Source organism: Eubalaena glacialis, chromosome 13, assembly GCF_028564815.1.
Source record: "Eubalaena glacialis isolate mEubGla1 chromosome 13, mEubGla1.1.hap2.+ XY, whole genome shotgun sequence".
Classification (NCBI taxonomy): Eukaryota; Metazoa; Chordata; class Mammalia; order Artiodactyla; family Balaenidae; genus Eubalaena; species Eubalaena glacialis.
In genome coordinates, this window is record NC_083728.1 from 58,731,337 (window position 1) to 58,746,828 (window position 15,492).

Genomic DNA, 15,492 nt, shown 5'->3' on the forward strand with positions numbered 1-15,492 from the left:
TCCCAACCCAGGGACCTCAAAGAGAGAAGAAAGGAAGAGCACTGTTCTGTTTAAAACAGGGTTTTAGAGGAAACCTCAAAGGAAGAGGCAGCCTCCTGAAGCTGACAGCCCCATGCCTCAGTTTACTCTTCGCATTCCTCCAGCAGACTCACCTGATCCACCAGCAGCTGGGCCAGGTCAGGCTCGCTGTCTCTCAGCTGACTGAGCTTCTTGATGAGTGTGTGCCTGAACACAGAAACCACCAGAAGTTATTAGCTCAGGGCTGGGGGTGCACACAGCCTGACAGCCTCTAACTTCGTGCTCCAGTGACTTTTCTGAAATGTTGGGGTTATCAGGACATGCAAAAAAGGGTAATAGAAAGGTCCAGTATAAAAAATAAAGCACATAAAAAATTTTAAAATGATCAATTATAGATTACCCAGAAAACCCAGCAAAAGTTTCGATATTAAACTGATATAAATGAAACACTACTAAGGTAAAGAAAGATGAGTTTAATATATGAAAAGACATATGTTAGTTCTTGGATAAGTGGACCATAAATAGAAGTGAAACTTTCCTTAAATTAATCCATGTTTAATAGGATTCCTTTACATCAAAAGACTTTTATATCTAAAACATCTAGTATAAAATTTATAAAGTAAACATGGAAGAACAGTTAGAGGAGGAAGTCCCAGTTAAAACATAAAGCTCCAGTAATTAAACAGTTCTGGAAAAATGAAAAGGTAACAGCTCAGTGCAACAAAGTGGACAATGTATAAATGGCCCAATTCATATAGGAATTTCATTAGTACCTCATAAAGACAGGATAACTGGGCCGCACCCAGGAAACAAGCTGGATTCCTACGTGATTCCTTGGACCAAAATAATTTCCAGAGGGATCAAAGATTAAATGTAAAAATCAAAAGCAAAAAAGTATAATACTAGAAGAAAACAGGGAAGGACGTATGTTATAATCTCGGAAGGGGAAAGCCTTTTTAAACAAAATACAAACCCAGAAGTCAGAAAGAAAAGAATAACTGGGACTACAAAAAAACAAATATTTTCTGCACAGGAAAAAATACAATGGGAAACATACATCAAAATTATAAGGTATAATTTTAAGAGAATGGCAAAAATTGATAAGTTTGATAAAACTGAAGGCACTGAGGAAAGGTTCAGAGGACAGCAGGAGTGTCTTTGGTCCCCGTCTGAGACGAGATGATTCCCTCCCCTCACAGCGCTGTTCAGAGTAGCAAACACTTTACAAAGCAAGGTGAGCACACTGCACAGCAAGTGTACCAGAGGAGGCCCCGCACAGCGTCTCTGAAGATACGTGAGGAAACTGGGGATGGGGGGGGGGGGTTTCACCGTGAACTCCCTTAGTTCTTTAGAATTCTCAACCATATGAACATATTAACAAATTTTAAAGCAAATTTGTAAAATAAGAGTCTTTTGGCAACAGAAACGAGCACTCTGCACAGATATCTTACAAAACTGCTTTTGTGTCAGAACTAGTTAAGGCAAGGGGGTGTCCAGTCAGTGTCCATCTCTGTTGGGGACTCACAGCTGGGAACTGTGCGCCCATTACACAGGCCTGCACCCATTATGCCAACCTGCCAACCAGGACAGCTCCTTTGAGAGGCGTCCGACGCTGTTTGTGGCCAGCCATGAGCCAATTCAGATCTTTCACCCAGTAATTGCGTGGCTAGTAATTTGGCTCAGAAACTGGAAAAGGCACTTCCCCCTACTCGCCAGTAGTTTTAAGTAAATTAATGGTTCTAAAGCAACACGGAAAAATATTTATAGGTGATGAATAAAAAAATTAGACATGTACTATATAAAAAAACCAAAACCCACAATAAGACGAAAGTCCAAAAGAAAATATACCACATAGGGTACAGTGACTGTGGTGGGGGTGAGACTATGGACTTTTCTAGCGTTTTTGGTAACTTGTTTATGTAACTAACTTCATGTAAAAAATTACTGCTGTATACAAAGTCAATTTCCAAAAAAGAAACTGTCTCCATATACAAGTTAGAAAATGAAATGTCAAAATATCCAATAAAAAAGACACATCAAATAACTATAAAAAATGTACAAGAACTCTAAAGAAAACATAAGTTTCCAAGAGATACTCATCTGAGAAGGCAGCACAGTTAACGGTGTGGGCAACAGGGTGTTCACATGGAATAAGATGAAACTAGAACCCCCCTTAGCCCCCAATCCCAGACAGGCAAGTTAGAGATGGGCTCAACCAACATGAAAGGCCAGAACTATAAAGCTTTTAGAAGGACATGCAGGAGAAGAAACTCATGTCTGGAATAGATGCTTTTTGGAGTCTTAAGAAATCTCTAACAAATGTATATACATTTGATTACATTAAAATTAAGAACTTCTCTTCAAAAGACACCTTTAGACAGGTGAAAAGACAGTGAGGAAAGATATTTGCAACTGATAAAGTATATATAAAGAACTACCAATCAATTTTTTTTTAAAAGCCCAACGGAAAAAAGAACAGTAGCCTTCTAACTTGCAGGGACCTGGGTTCCCATGCTCTGCCCTCTGGAAGCAGTGGGCCTTACTCAGCCCAGCTGAGGATAAGGTGCTTTCATGCCTGGGCACACATCCTGGAGAAACACATGCGCAGCACCAGATGGGGGACAAGAATGTTCAGGGCAATGTGTTCCCAACAGCCTCCAAATGGAAACTACCCAAATGTCTATCAAAATAGAATAAATAATTGTGGTGAGTAGACTCATACCCTGTGATTCAGCTGTGAACAAGAACAAACTGTAGTCACCCCCACAGATGAATGCATCTGATCACACGCCGAGGGAAGAAAGTAAGGCTTCAAAGGGAACCCGTGCACAGGGGTCCATTCACATGAAGTTCAGAAACAGGCAGAACTGAGCTTGTGTGTAATGACGCACAAGTAGCCGAAAAACCATAAAGCACAGCAAGGAAGTGACTGACGCAGAAGTCAGGACTGTGGTTCTCCCTGGAGAGCGGGACAGAATTCAAGTGGGAGGAAAATAGGACCATCTGGGCGCCGGCAAGTTTCAGTTTTTTTAAACATCACGTGGGTATAGTTTAATACAGTTCAATTACACGGGTGTTTATAAACATTTACCAAACTGTCCAAAAGCTTTATGCACTTTCTATGTGTTATAAATAAAAGAACACCCACTTACATACAATTTTAAAAGATTACCTGGCGAGTCAGAAATGAGCATGCCCATCCCCTGGGCATCGAGGGCCCTGGGCCCAAGAGGCCTGGAGCCGGCAGCCTCACCTGGGGTTGATCTCCAGCGTAGGCTGCAGCAGCTGAGCACGCTCCTCCTGGGTCTTGGCCAGCTGCTGCATGCGCAGGAAGTGCCGGGCGGCCCCCATCTCCAGCACCGTGATCATAGCAGGGTGGGTGTCCAGCCGAAGAGTCACCTGCAAGCAAGGCCGAGGGTGACGGGGGCCCTGGCAGGGTCTTGACCAGGTATAAAGCTTCCCTAAATGACAAGACAGGAGAACGCAGGTCTCCAGGGACGTACCCTCAACCAGCAGTGCTCCTCCCTCCCTCCCTCCCTCCTAATCACCTGCTAACGAGAGGTAGCCTGAATCGTACCCTGCTTGGGAACTCCCTCCTCTTCTACACGCCAAAGCTACCAATTTCTAACCCATCAGTTACCATCCAAGGTCCATCTTGCCTGGTGTTATCTGCACTTCTCTGCTTCACAGGGTCCACTGCCAAGTCCTACAGCGACTGTCTTAAGACCCGCCAGGACTGGCCACCCCATTTCCCCTGGCCCAGCCTCTCTTCCTCAATCTTGTGTCCATCTTTCCTGCAGACGATGCTCTCACCCACCCCCTCCCTGTGGCTCCCTCTGGCCTTTATTTCATCAAATACACCTTTTCTCACCGAGCCCCACAGGCTTCAGGCCTCATGACTTACGCCAGAGACTCTCCTGGGCCTGCTGGGCCCATGGCCGCCCCCTTCCCAGCAGTACAGTAAGGATCCAGCTCCACGACTTCCTGACCTGCGGAAGCGCTCTGCCTGTTTCCTTCATAGGATACGGACGAGAATTCTACCTACCTCCTAGGCCACCTTAAATGAGTCACCGCTGTAAAGCATGGACACGATATGTGTGTTACATAAAGAAACCCCAGCCACACGCCTTGCTCCCTGCCAGGAAGCCCTCGCCTCCCTCAGAGACCCACTGCTACCTCCCGTGGAGCCCCCAGGTCTGCCCTCCTCTGCTCTTGGCCTTCCCTACCCTGCACACCTGCCTGTCCCTTTGGGGCCACTCCTGAACATGTCTCTCAACCAGTGACACCTGTTCCCTGGTGACTGTGTCTTTTCTCCTGCAGCTCAGAGCTGGATCAGTGAGTTCCTAGCTCACTAAAGCCTACCCAGAACCCCCACTGAGAACCCAAGCTGGACCGTACGCCCTTGTGTCCTCAGCCACTGCAGCTCCTCTAGGCCCGGACGAGGATGGCCCTGGGGAGGCCAACTGGGGACACCTCTTCTCTGCTTCTGCCTGCCCACCAGGCCCTCAGCTGCTCACCTTCCACTTTCTTGGTTCCAACTGCTCTACAAAGTGGAAGCGAAGCCAAGCTTGCCCGCCCTGCCTCAGCAACTCCCTGGGCACATGTGGCTACGTGCTCACGAGCGCACACATGGCAGCATGTGTGGCAGCAACCAGAGCCAGCAGGCTGGCCAGCTGTGCAGTCACCAAGGGCCATGGTGGCTGGGTGGTGGCCCGTCTTTGGGAGGCCTCACCTTCACATTGGTGACACGGGACCCTAGCGCGTTTCTCATCCAGGCCATCAGGTCCTCTGTCTCCTTCTCTGACAGACGGTCGCCAGCTACAGGAGAGCAGAAGGGTGAGCTTGGAGGCTGTCTCCACAACTCCCTCCCCATAGGCTCCCATCGGCAGGCTCCCTCCACCCCGCCAGCTACTGGCACGACAGAAGCTACCAAAACACTTCATCTAAAATTAAGCAGATAAATTTGGACCCCAGAAAGGATACTTTTGATTGCCTGAGGCCCATATAATTTTGTTAGGGCTTTAAAATGTCTGATTCTCTTAAGCTTTATCAATCTTAGGAAGGCAAGCTGAAAAGAAAACCCCATATAAACCCACTGTTGCAGAACAGAAGAGGCCATGTAGCAAACAGTGCCAGCTCCCCGGGCGTGCCTGGCCTCACCTGCACCCCAGGCCACCATCCACACCTGTGCCCAGAGAGAAGGGAAGCAAGCCAACCTGGGGAGCTGTCCTCAAACTTCTCCTCCTTGTAGTGGTCAACAACGATGTCCGTTTCCACAGACATCAGCTTCTTCTTGTCAAACTCACGAAGGTGGAGCAAGGTCAGCTCATCAAACTGCTCGTAGCAGAAGAGAACCTGTGAGGACCCAAAATGGCTTCCATCAGGCCCGGGGAACCCTCTGCCCGTGACAGGAGAAGGACACGGAGCAGGGGCTGGGGCTGTGGGCTGGGCCCAGCATCTGAGGGCCATGCAGGGGGTGCTGGGATTCCTGGGCCTTGTGGACGCAGTGGTTTACAGACAGCTCTCAGGGAGGCTCTGGCTGTATCTTAGAAGCAGTGATGCTATTTATAGAGAAATCCATGTGTCACCTCCTAGAAAGACCCAAACTAGAAGGCAGGCTTGGGCCCGGCTCTGTGACCCTGGATGCTGACTCTCACTGCTCGGCTCTCCCGAATCGTGGGCACATTCAGCCATTTCTCAGTGAGCATGGGGACCCTCCTTCAGTACTCAGACACCCTCACCCTCTGACCTGGCCCCAAGGGAAGGACAAGTGCAGGGAGGCCCGGTCAGGGCCAAGCCTGCCCCTCGGCTCACCCACCTCTGTGTTTTTCCACTTCATGGCCTCATAGTAGGGCGAGTGCTCCGCCAGGTGCCGGTTGGGGGCACACAGGTAGTAGATGCTGCGGGTGCCAGCCTGCATGCGGCTGGCGTAGTCTGGGAGGCTGGTCAGCTGCCCGGCAGGCAGTGCTGACGACTCGTACCGCAGCAGCTTTGCGATATCCTCCTGTAGACGGACAGAGGCCAGGTCACTGCTCATTCCAGGTCCTGGCTCTGAAAGCCTCCTGACAGCGGGGCACAGACTTCGGGAGCCTTCAGCTAAGGGAGGAAAGGCTCTGGCTGGCCTCACACCCGCCTGGTGACCGTGTCCTGCAGCCAAGGCAGCTCCTTTGGGAGCCTGGCCCAGGGACAGCGCCCTGGGCTGGCTCGGGCCCTGGGGAGCTCTGGGGGACTCCAGTGCTGTCCATTGGGCCCCATGTCAGAAGTTCAGGGGACCTCGGAGAGCACGTTCCACCACAGGTGGCCGAGGGCCTTGCTGAGAGGGCCTGTCCAGGTGAGCTGCACAAACGGTCCCAGGAGTGGCTAGGCCCTGTCCATGGCAGAGCCCACTCTGGACCCAGCATCCTCCCTCTGTCTCGAGTCACAGACCCTGTCTCTCGCCAAGCAGCGGACACAGGTGTGAAGTCCACACTTCCCAGCCCTCCTCACAGCCAGGGGACAAGTCCTGGCCCAGGGGGTACAAGCCAAAGTGGGGTGTGTGACTTGCAGAACAGGCCCTGAAAGGTGGGGCTTGTCCATCTGGTCCTGTCGGCTGAGATGTGTGTGTGACTGCTGGTGGCATCTTGACTCCATGAGGGAGTCGCCTGTAAGGATAGAAGCAGCAACAGGCTGGGGCCCAGCTCCCTGACGCACCAGCCTGGACGTGACCTGACAGTAAACTGCCTCGTCTATGCCACCGACTCATCTCCAACAACCCACGGTGCCCAGAGGGGAGGTCCAGATGAGAGAGTGATGCGGTGGGGATGAAAGGGGGACGAACAGGCAAAACCAGGGATCTGAGAGCCCACCCGGTGAGCCAGGCTCTAGGTTCATAGGCTAAGCTCATGCTCTTGTGCATGTTACTGATCTTCATTAACAAACTGAGTCAGGGGCTTCCCTGGTGGCGCAGTGGTTAAGAATCCGCCTGCCAATGCGGGGGACACGGGTTCGAGCCCTGGTCCGGGAAGATCCCACGTGCCGCGGAGCAACTAAGCCCGTGCACCACAACTACTGAGCCCGCTCTCTCGAGCCTGCGTGCCACAACTACTGAAGCCCATGTGCCTAGAGCCCATGCTCTGCAACAAGAGAAGCCACCGCAACGAGAAGCCCGTGCACCACAATGAAGAGTAGCTCCCACTTGCCACAACTAGAGAAAAGCCCGTGTGCAGCAATGAAGACCCAACTCAGCCAAAAATTAAATTAATTAATTAATTAATTAATTTAAAAAAAAAAAACAACCCTGAGTCAGTCAGTGTTTATAAAGCACTTAGAAAAGCCTCTGGCACTACCTGTGTCCCGCTACTTACAAACACAGAGAGGAATGAGTGGAGAGTCTGAGCAAGCAGCACTTGGAGCCGCTGGAGTCCTCGTGCCAACAACCGGGGTTAGGAGGGCCCATGGTGATGAGGGCCTGGGGGGAGCAGGCTGGTAGCCGCAGTGCCCAGCCCCCATCCCACCCTCCCTCACGGCCTGCAGAACGAACCCTGGGACCCCAGACGGTTGGTCACCCTCCTTCCCTGCTGCTGTTCTGGAGCAGAAGACGAAACCCCGGCGCTAGGAGTGACTAATGGGGACAGGTGTCTTTTGGGGGTGATGGAAATGTTCCAGAACCAGGTGGTGGTGGACGTACAACCTGTGAAGGTACTAAATGAACTGTTCCCTTTAAGAGAGTGAATTTTATTGTATGGGAATTGTATCACAACTTAAAAATTGCCAATAAATGTTTATGGAACAATCTCATCATTTTTAAGTAATTGCACAATTAACTGACTCCTGGCCCCAGTGGCACAGTGTTGATGGATTTCTACCGATCACATGATGAACTGCCCTGACTACACACACCTCACCTGCCCTCCCCACCCCGTGAACCAGGCACCTCTCCTGTCCTGACTTCTGTGACCTCCCCAAGCCCCCCAGGCCCTTGGGGGAAGAGACACTAAATGCCCGCTCCCCTCTACTGAGGGCACTGGAGGAGCTGGGCATGTGCTCAAGTGCATGCCGGGCCTGCTGGGACCACCCACGGAGTCCAGAGGCCAAAAGCTGCACTTCCTGACCCCTGGGAGCGGTGACTGGGGTGCCTGGCTATGCCATCATCACATCCTGGGAAGCTCAGGTTTCTGATCTCCAGCAGCTTCCTCCACAGCCCAAGGCAGCCCAGAGAAAGGCCCAGAAACTCAGACCCTACCTTGACCTCCTGCTCAGCCGTGGTCACGATGCCCTCCCTCATGAACAAGCCGTAATCTTCAAAAAACTTGGCATATTTCTCAGCATCTTTTTTACTCTGGTCAATGAAGAATTTTGTTAGCCTCTGCTGTAGAACGCCCTGGAGTTTCCTATGAACAGAAAAGCATTTATCACAAATATCACAAAAGAGCAACTTTCACGAAATACAAACAGCCAGAAGGATATGAAAAAATGTTCAATCCCACAAGTGAAGACAACATACCAGAAAGTTACCCTTGGCCAACACCAGTTAAGGAGACACGCGCCCCCTAGAGTCAGGGATGCTAGCTGACACACACACACCCCCCAACCTTGTGGAGAGTGACAAACTATGGTTCTGAGATTACACCTTCATGAGTCACCAAGATTTATGGACCAGAAAATTTCACTGTAGCACATAAAATAGAAAACAATTATGGGACTTTGCTGGTGGCGCAGTGGTTAAGAATCCGCCTGCCAATGCAGGGGACACAGGTCCGAGCCCTGGTCCGGGAAGATCCCACGTGCTGTGGAGCAACTAAGCCCGTGCGCCACAACTACCGAGCCTGCGCTCTAGAGCCCGCAAGCCACAACTACTGAGCCCACATGCCACAACTACTGAAGCCCGCGTGCCCAGAGCCTGGGCTCTGCAACAAGAGAAGCCACCGCAATGAGAAGCCCACGCACCGCAACTAAGAGTAGCCCCCACTCGCCACAACTAGAGAAAGCCCGCGCACAGCCAAAAATAAATAAATAAATAAATAAAGCTCTGAAGCAAGTTTAATTACAGAAAAGAAAAAAAGAAAACAATTATGAACAAGCTCAGTGTTCAACAGCAGGGAACAAGTTGAAATGAATGATGGAAAGATACACGGCCATTAAAGATCAACATCCTCTAATGATATGATCCTTAATAACATGAGAAAGTGCCTGGGTTGAAAGAAAAACCAGAAAAATCCCAATATGGATAAATTACAGGGTACATATATAAGTATGCAAAGACTATACATACTACTTGCTGTGCATTATATTTTTCATAATTAGGATCAATGCTGTATAAACAATGTGTACACTTTAACTTGGGTTTATACTGGATATACTATATGTGCACTACAATTTTACAAAATTGGGATCTTGTGTATCAGGGTGTTTACAAGAGCACTACATAATGGCATAAAATTGTGAGCAGCATTATTAGTGGTATTAGGGAGTATTTTTTTTTATTTCCTTAATATTCTGCCTTTCCTTTAAAAAGGTGAAATTACCATTTGTTTCCTTAATAATCCAGGGTAGGGGAACAATAATGTTTAACGTTCATTTAAGCTTATCCTCTTCCACTCCCATCCTGAATAACTCAGTCCTTCAGCCAAAGGGCAGCACCTGCATCTGTGGTGGGGCAGCCACAGCAGCTAGGATGAAACGAAGAGGGTGTCCATGCAGGGTGAGGGTTGGAGGAGCCCGGTGTGGAGTGTCAGAGCCCAAGGACCCCAGAAGAGGACATCCAGACTGGGGACAGCGAGCAGCTGGCAGAGCGGCTGGCAGACACCCCCTTAGCCCACCGTGTGGCATCAGGCCCCAAGCAGGTGAAGGAGCAGGGAGCTGGCGGGGCAGGGGGGCAGCAGCGATGGCAGACGGGTAACATGGAGGGGACTGGTCAGAGGTAAACGCGTTAGGGAAAATCAGAGGCAGATTCCTCACTGTCAAGGGAAGCAAAGGCCAAGACCACGGCAGTGCTGGTTGGTATTGGGTGAACTCAATACAGAAGCGCTCAAAGCACAATGGGAATAGGTCAAAGGGCAAAGGAGTCAGCCTGAGTAGGTTCCTGCTAAATCAGGGACAGTTTGGGCATCAAAATAAACAGTGACAGTAACAGATTATAGCCCTTGAATAAAACAGGAAATCAAGTCATGCAAATCAGTTATACAGATATTAAGAAAAGCACATGCATATTGTAAGAAATGAACACATAGCTGTCAAATACCACCCCATTACATAACATCATTACTAATTACAGAGGGAAAAAGAGTAACTTCACGTGAGCAGGCTGGCAGACACCCCCTTAATCAAGTGTCAACATGAACATCACCAGTAAAGGGACAACTCAAAGTCGTGCCCCACCTGACAGGATGCACCACTCTGTGCTACTCCCGCACCTAAGCACGAGGGAGCATCACACAATCCGTGCAGAGGGCCATTCTACAGAATCACTGGCCTGAAATCTTCAGAAGCATCCAGGTCTTGAAAGTCGGGGAAAGACTGTGGAATTCGGCCAACCTCCAGGAGACTGGAGAAACATGACAACTAAAGGCTTGTGTGACTCTGGACTGGACCCTCCTACTCTAGAGGACGTGACGGGCACAAGTGTGCAATGTGGATTGGTCTGAGGATAAGACGTGGCAGCTGCACCACATCAACTTCAACTGACGGCTGTGCTGGCTGGGAGGAGACTCTCCTTGTTCTCTGGAAACACACCCTGAGATACCTGGGGACGATGGGCATAGACAACTTCCCAGGGTTCAGGGGAAAAATGTACTTTGCATCAAGTTTCTACTTTTTCTTTCAGTTTCTTTAAAAAATTTCATTTAAGTCTGACTCTGCTGGTCAAGATGAGTGCTCAGACTGACAACCTAGCCCTGGAAAACCACCAGCAGTGACCAAGTGGCCGGACACACCCCCGCCTACAGCCTCACATCCTGCCAGCGTCTGGGGTCAGCCCAGTCCCAGCTGCTGGGGGCAGAGCAGAGCCTGAGGTCAGAAAACGTGGGTTCAAATACAGGTTCACTCACTGGCGGGTGTGACCTCCCTGTAACTCAGTTTCCACAACTATGACATGGAGACCTAGTGGCTCCCACCTGCAAGGATGACACAGGCTGCACAGGAAGGGCTCGGTACAGTCTGGGTGAGAATAAATGCTCAGTAAATAGCAGCTGCTGCTATGATCAGGATGGGGGAGCAGAAATTCGGCCACCCCAGCTCACGAGGATTCCAAGAGCGATGTCTCCAAAAGAGAGTTCGGTGCCCAGCCCTTGTCTCCTTCACACCATTAGTGACCTTCCTGGACCGAGGTCAGACGTTCTCCTGGCTCTGGGGCCGTCCTTTGCCTCGTCCACCCAGAGACAGCCCTGCATGGAACTTCCCCTGCCGCGGCTGCCCCGGGATTGAGTGACAGGGATTGGCCAAGGGAGGGAACATCTCCTGGAACTGGCAGCAATTCTCCTCAATGTCAGTCTCCAAACCCCTCTTATAAAAGCATGAAATAAAACACGGGGCAAAGCACACGTGACCTGTTCATATTCTCCAGGCCCACAGCTCCCTTGGGCACCTTCAGCTCCACCCTCTGCTCTCGGCAGCTTCAAGCCCGCCTCGGCCTTCGTGGCAAAGGCGAACCCGGTGAGGTGCCCACTGTGTCCTGCGGCTGCTCACCTGATCAGCGCGCTCTCCTGGAGGAGCTCCCGGCTGAGGTTCAGGGGGACGTCCTCGCTGTCCACCACACCTGCGAGACACAGGCCGAGTGTGGGTAAGAAGGGAGGACGCTCGGGGGCGCCTCCTCCCAAGTCCCTTGTCTTCCTAGAATTCAGGCAGAGCCCAGGTCACAACCATGGGGTCGGAAGGAAAGCAAGCAAGGCCGGCGAGCCTTTGCCGCGACGGTTTCTACGATTTCAGCATCAGTTGGACCCTCTTTCAAAACTACCTCCTGGGTTTTCTGTTCAAAATCATAACATATCATGGATAAATCAACCAAGACTAGTGTTTGGAGACAGGAAGCTCCCTGGGAGGCACCACACTGTGAGGACTCGGCTCACCAGCCAGCAGCTGTGGTGACCCGCCCTGACCCCGCACTCATCAAAGATGAGCCCTTTCTGATGGTGTTGGCATCTGGAGCAGGCAGCTGCTCCTGGGCCTCAGCCCACACGGCTGGGCACAGACACTGGCACCGAACCTCGAATGAAGCGCAGCCACGTGGGCAGGATGTTGGTGGCCTTGGTCTGGATGAGGACCTTGCGGCTGTACAGCGAGACACTGGAGCCCAGCTCCCGGCTCATGTCAAACATGGTTGGTTTCTGGAGGCAAGGAAAGGGCAGCGTCAGGTGGCAAGAGCAGAAATCCGTGGCAGCCCTGCCAGGAGGCAGAGCCTGCAAAGTCATGGGGAACCCCTTCCTAAGCCTACCTGGGCTGGGAGATTTGAGGCAGATGTGCGGTGTCCTGCCTGTGTCTGTCTGTTCAAAAGCCCAGAGGGGCCCGGGGAGGCCCCTCCCACCGTGGCTCCTGGTGGGGTGGGGGGCCCTCTCTGGGCAGCTGCCGCCCTCCCCATAAAAACAATGACTTACATGTCCCTGCGAACAGAGCCAAGCCTGCTAGGGGTCAGGGGTCAGCAAACTAGAGCCCACAGGCCAAATCACCTGTTTGTATAGCTTAGAATGGCTTTTCCATTTTTAAATGGTTGAGAAAAAAGGCAAAAAAGGACATTTCATGATATGTGAAAAATACATGAAATCCAAATTCCCGCATCTACACTTTTCAGAACCCAGCCACACGCGCCCATCTCAGTGTGGCCCGTGAGCCTCCGTCACAGGGGCAGAGTCCTTGGTGGTGCGAGGCTGCAAAGCCCAAAGCAGCCGCTGTCTGCCAACCCTGCTCTAAACCAGCGCCTCCCAAGCTGCCGTTTGCACACACATCATGTTGGGATCTTGTTAAGGTGGGAACTGACTTGGGGGGTCCTGGGCGGGGGCCCAAGGCTCTGCACTCCTAATGGGCCCAGGGGAGGCTGGGGCTGCTGGTCTGCAGAGCACACTCAGCGGGAGGGTAGAACAGCTCTTTCCAAGATGGGTAACAGGCGCGGGGCTCTAGTCAGTTAAAGCCAGAAAAGCTGGGTTCAACCCAAGCAGGTTTCCCCACTGCAGGATTTGGTGGGGCCTTCACGGTGCTGCCCTGAGCCATGCGGAAGTAGGGAGAGCGCACTGCATGGAGACAGGACGCCCGCACCCGTCCACAAAGCCCAGGCCTGCCGGGCCAAACATCTCTGTTCAGCACCCCTCACTTCAACTTCTGTTCACCCGTCCAGACGTATAGGATTTTCTTTCATCCTGATGCTGCTAAGGCAATTTTTGTGATGTCTGTGCTGAGCTGTCACCATTCAGGGGAAGTGCTGCTGGTGTGTAAACCCAGGCAGCAGCGGACAGGCCCCTGGCAGCCCGCAAGGCAGGCCTGCGCCCGGCTCACCGTTTCCGGCACGTAGAAGAGGCTGCGGATGTTGAGAGGTGCGTCCGTCTTGTAGTGCAGGGTGTAGCGGGGCTTGTCATGGGCCTGAGCGATGTAGCGGTAGAATTCCTCGTGCTGACCCTCGCCCACATCCTTGGGGTCCATCATCCAGATGGCCTGGAAAGGGAATGAACAGGGACGTTATGTTTCAGACGCATCCTCCCAACAACACGTGGAGCTGACCTGGTGGAGCTCGCGGGGCCCGGGTGCTGGCAAAGGAGCCCTCAGCATGACTGAGGGTCGGCCTCCCGGGCCCTGTGTCTCCAGCCCCACCCTCTCCAGCGCTGGACAGAGAGACACACAAAAGGCTCTGGGAACAAGCGCCCTGTCCCCAGCACAGTGTCAGGAAGAGCAAAGCAGGAGGCAGGGTCTGGACGAGCCTGCACGACGTCATGACACTAGCCACCAACAGGTGAGCGGCTCGAGAAACACGGTTGAGCCACGCGCTGGACAGTTACTGAGCCGTGAAAAGGAACAGAGCACTGATACACCCTACAACCAGCATAAGCCCTGAAAACACAGTAAGAAGCTGGACACAAAAGGCCACACAGTGGCCGACTCCATTTTTATGAAACGCCCAGAATAAGCCAATCCAGAAAGTGGGCTGGTGGCCAGGGGCCGGGGCGGGGAGTGGGAGTGACTGCTGATGGGCGTGGGGTCTCTTTCTGGGGGTGAAATGTTCTGGAACCGACCATGGTGACGGCAGCATGACTGAATACACTCAGGAGCACAAAGCGTGTGCTGTGAAGGGTGACCCCTGGTGCACACGGACCTGCCTGCACCCACAGATGTCGCCTCCCCCAGAACACCCAGTCCCGGGGCTCTGACAGCAACGCCCAGTCCCACCTCTGCCCCGCCAGCCTGACGTGGAGCGGCTCATCTCCACAGCCACCTGAGCCTGCAGGCAGCCAGGCCTCACCTGCAGGGTATTAATGCGCCTTCCGTTCAGGTACAAGGGGAAGCTGACAAATTTGCTGTACTTTGTCACCACGTCTGGAAGAGACAGAAAAAAGCAATGAACACGGGAAGCTTCTGTAGATTAAAGCTCTGGAAGGTGCTGCAGGGGTCACACAGCTCTGGGAGGCCTCGTCCCTGCCCTGCCCGCACACAGGGAGCAGAACTCACTCCCAAACCGGATCTCGAGGCCCAGGCCACCATGAGACACGATGCCTTCTTGGCGGCATAAACAGGGTTTCACGGGCTAACGTGACCCCTTGAGAGCGCTGGGCACCTTCAGTAGCATCCAGTGAGACCTGGACAGAGAGGAGCACCTCGCAGCTGCACCCGCTCTGGTTGTCCGGGAGTTGGGAGTCGGGACTCAGGCTGGGTGGGCGGGCTGGCGACATCTTACAGCACAGGCAGGACGAGCACAGGACCCTGCGCCACCAGCAAGCGCAGTGGAGACAGTGCTGCTCGAAAGGAGGAGGGCAAACCTGACCCTGCCCCAACCCACGGCCAGCCCTGCGCCTGCGGCCCCCGCCCCAAAATGTCCTAAAACGCAGTGGCAGGAGGTACCGCACTGACCCGCGCGCACGTCCCCAGAGGCCCAGGCTCCCGCTCACCTCGAACCCGAGCCTCGCTGGTGAACTCTCTGCTGTCTGCCCTGAGGTGGATGATGATTTTGGTCCCGGTTCTAACTCCTGAGGCTTCGGCGATTTCAAACACCCCAGAGCTAAGACGCGGGAGAAGGAAGGCGAGTTCCGCCTGTCAGTGCTGACAAGTCCCACGTGGCAGGCAGGACTTGCATAGAAAGGAAGCTGGAGTGTCCCCCAGGCCGTCACACCTCCGCCAGGGACAGTGGCCGCTGGGGTTGGGGCGCGGGACTCCCCACTCCTGAACACGACCTCTCGGTCTCACACTCCCCTGAAGCGGCCAGGTGAGCGCCAGACTCCGGGAAGAGACCCCCGTCCTGTGCTAACTCCAAGCGCTCCGGACCCCTGGCCAGGCGCCTCCTCCCAAGAGCAGAAGCACACGAGG

The 15,492-nt window shown here is 52.6% G+C and overlaps 2 protein-coding genes across 4 annotated transcripts in view; one reads left to right on the forward strand and one right to left on the reverse strand.

The window, feature by feature from the left end:
* The window catches only part of DNASE1 (deoxyribonuclease 1), a 36,731-nt gene extending 28,965 nt beyond the window's left edge, over positions 1 to 7,766 (forward strand). Inside the window, exon 13 of one of the 3 annotated variants that reach the window (XR_009703364.1) lies at positions 4,339 to 7,766. The gene's annotated coding sequence lies outside the window, so the exon portion shown is untranslated. Of the gene's footprint in view, positions 1 to 59; positions 397 to 4,039; positions 4,059 to 4,338 lie in introns of those variants that run through there. The other 2 variants (XR_009703366.1, XR_009703365.1) reach the window with 2 other exon arrangements.
* The window catches only part of TRAP1 (TNF receptor associated protein 1), a 53,137-nt gene that overhangs the window by 352 nt on the left and 37,293 nt on the right, over positions 1 to 15,492 (reverse strand). Inside the window, exons 7-17 of the mRNA XM_061209259.1 lie at positions 15,078 to 15,187; positions 14,435 to 14,508; positions 13,477 to 13,632; positions 12,197 to 12,317; positions 11,680 to 11,749; positions 8,240 to 8,387; positions 5,837 to 6,022; positions 5,235 to 5,373; positions 4,751 to 4,836; positions 3,272 to 3,417; positions 153 to 225 (exon numbers count right to left, since the gene is read on the reverse strand). Of these exons, the coding sequence (XP_061065242.1) occupies positions 153 to 225; positions 3,272 to 3,417; positions 4,751 to 4,836; positions 5,235 to 5,373; positions 5,837 to 6,022; positions 8,240 to 8,387; positions 11,680 to 11,749; positions 12,197 to 12,317; positions 13,477 to 13,632; positions 14,435 to 14,508; positions 15,078 to 15,187 (1,309 nt within the window). The remainder of the gene's footprint in view (positions 1 to 152; positions 226 to 3,271; positions 3,418 to 4,750; positions 4,837 to 5,234; positions 5,374 to 5,836; positions 6,023 to 8,239; positions 8,388 to 11,679; positions 11,750 to 12,196; positions 12,318 to 13,476; positions 13,633 to 14,434; positions 14,509 to 15,077; positions 15,188 to 15,492) is intronic.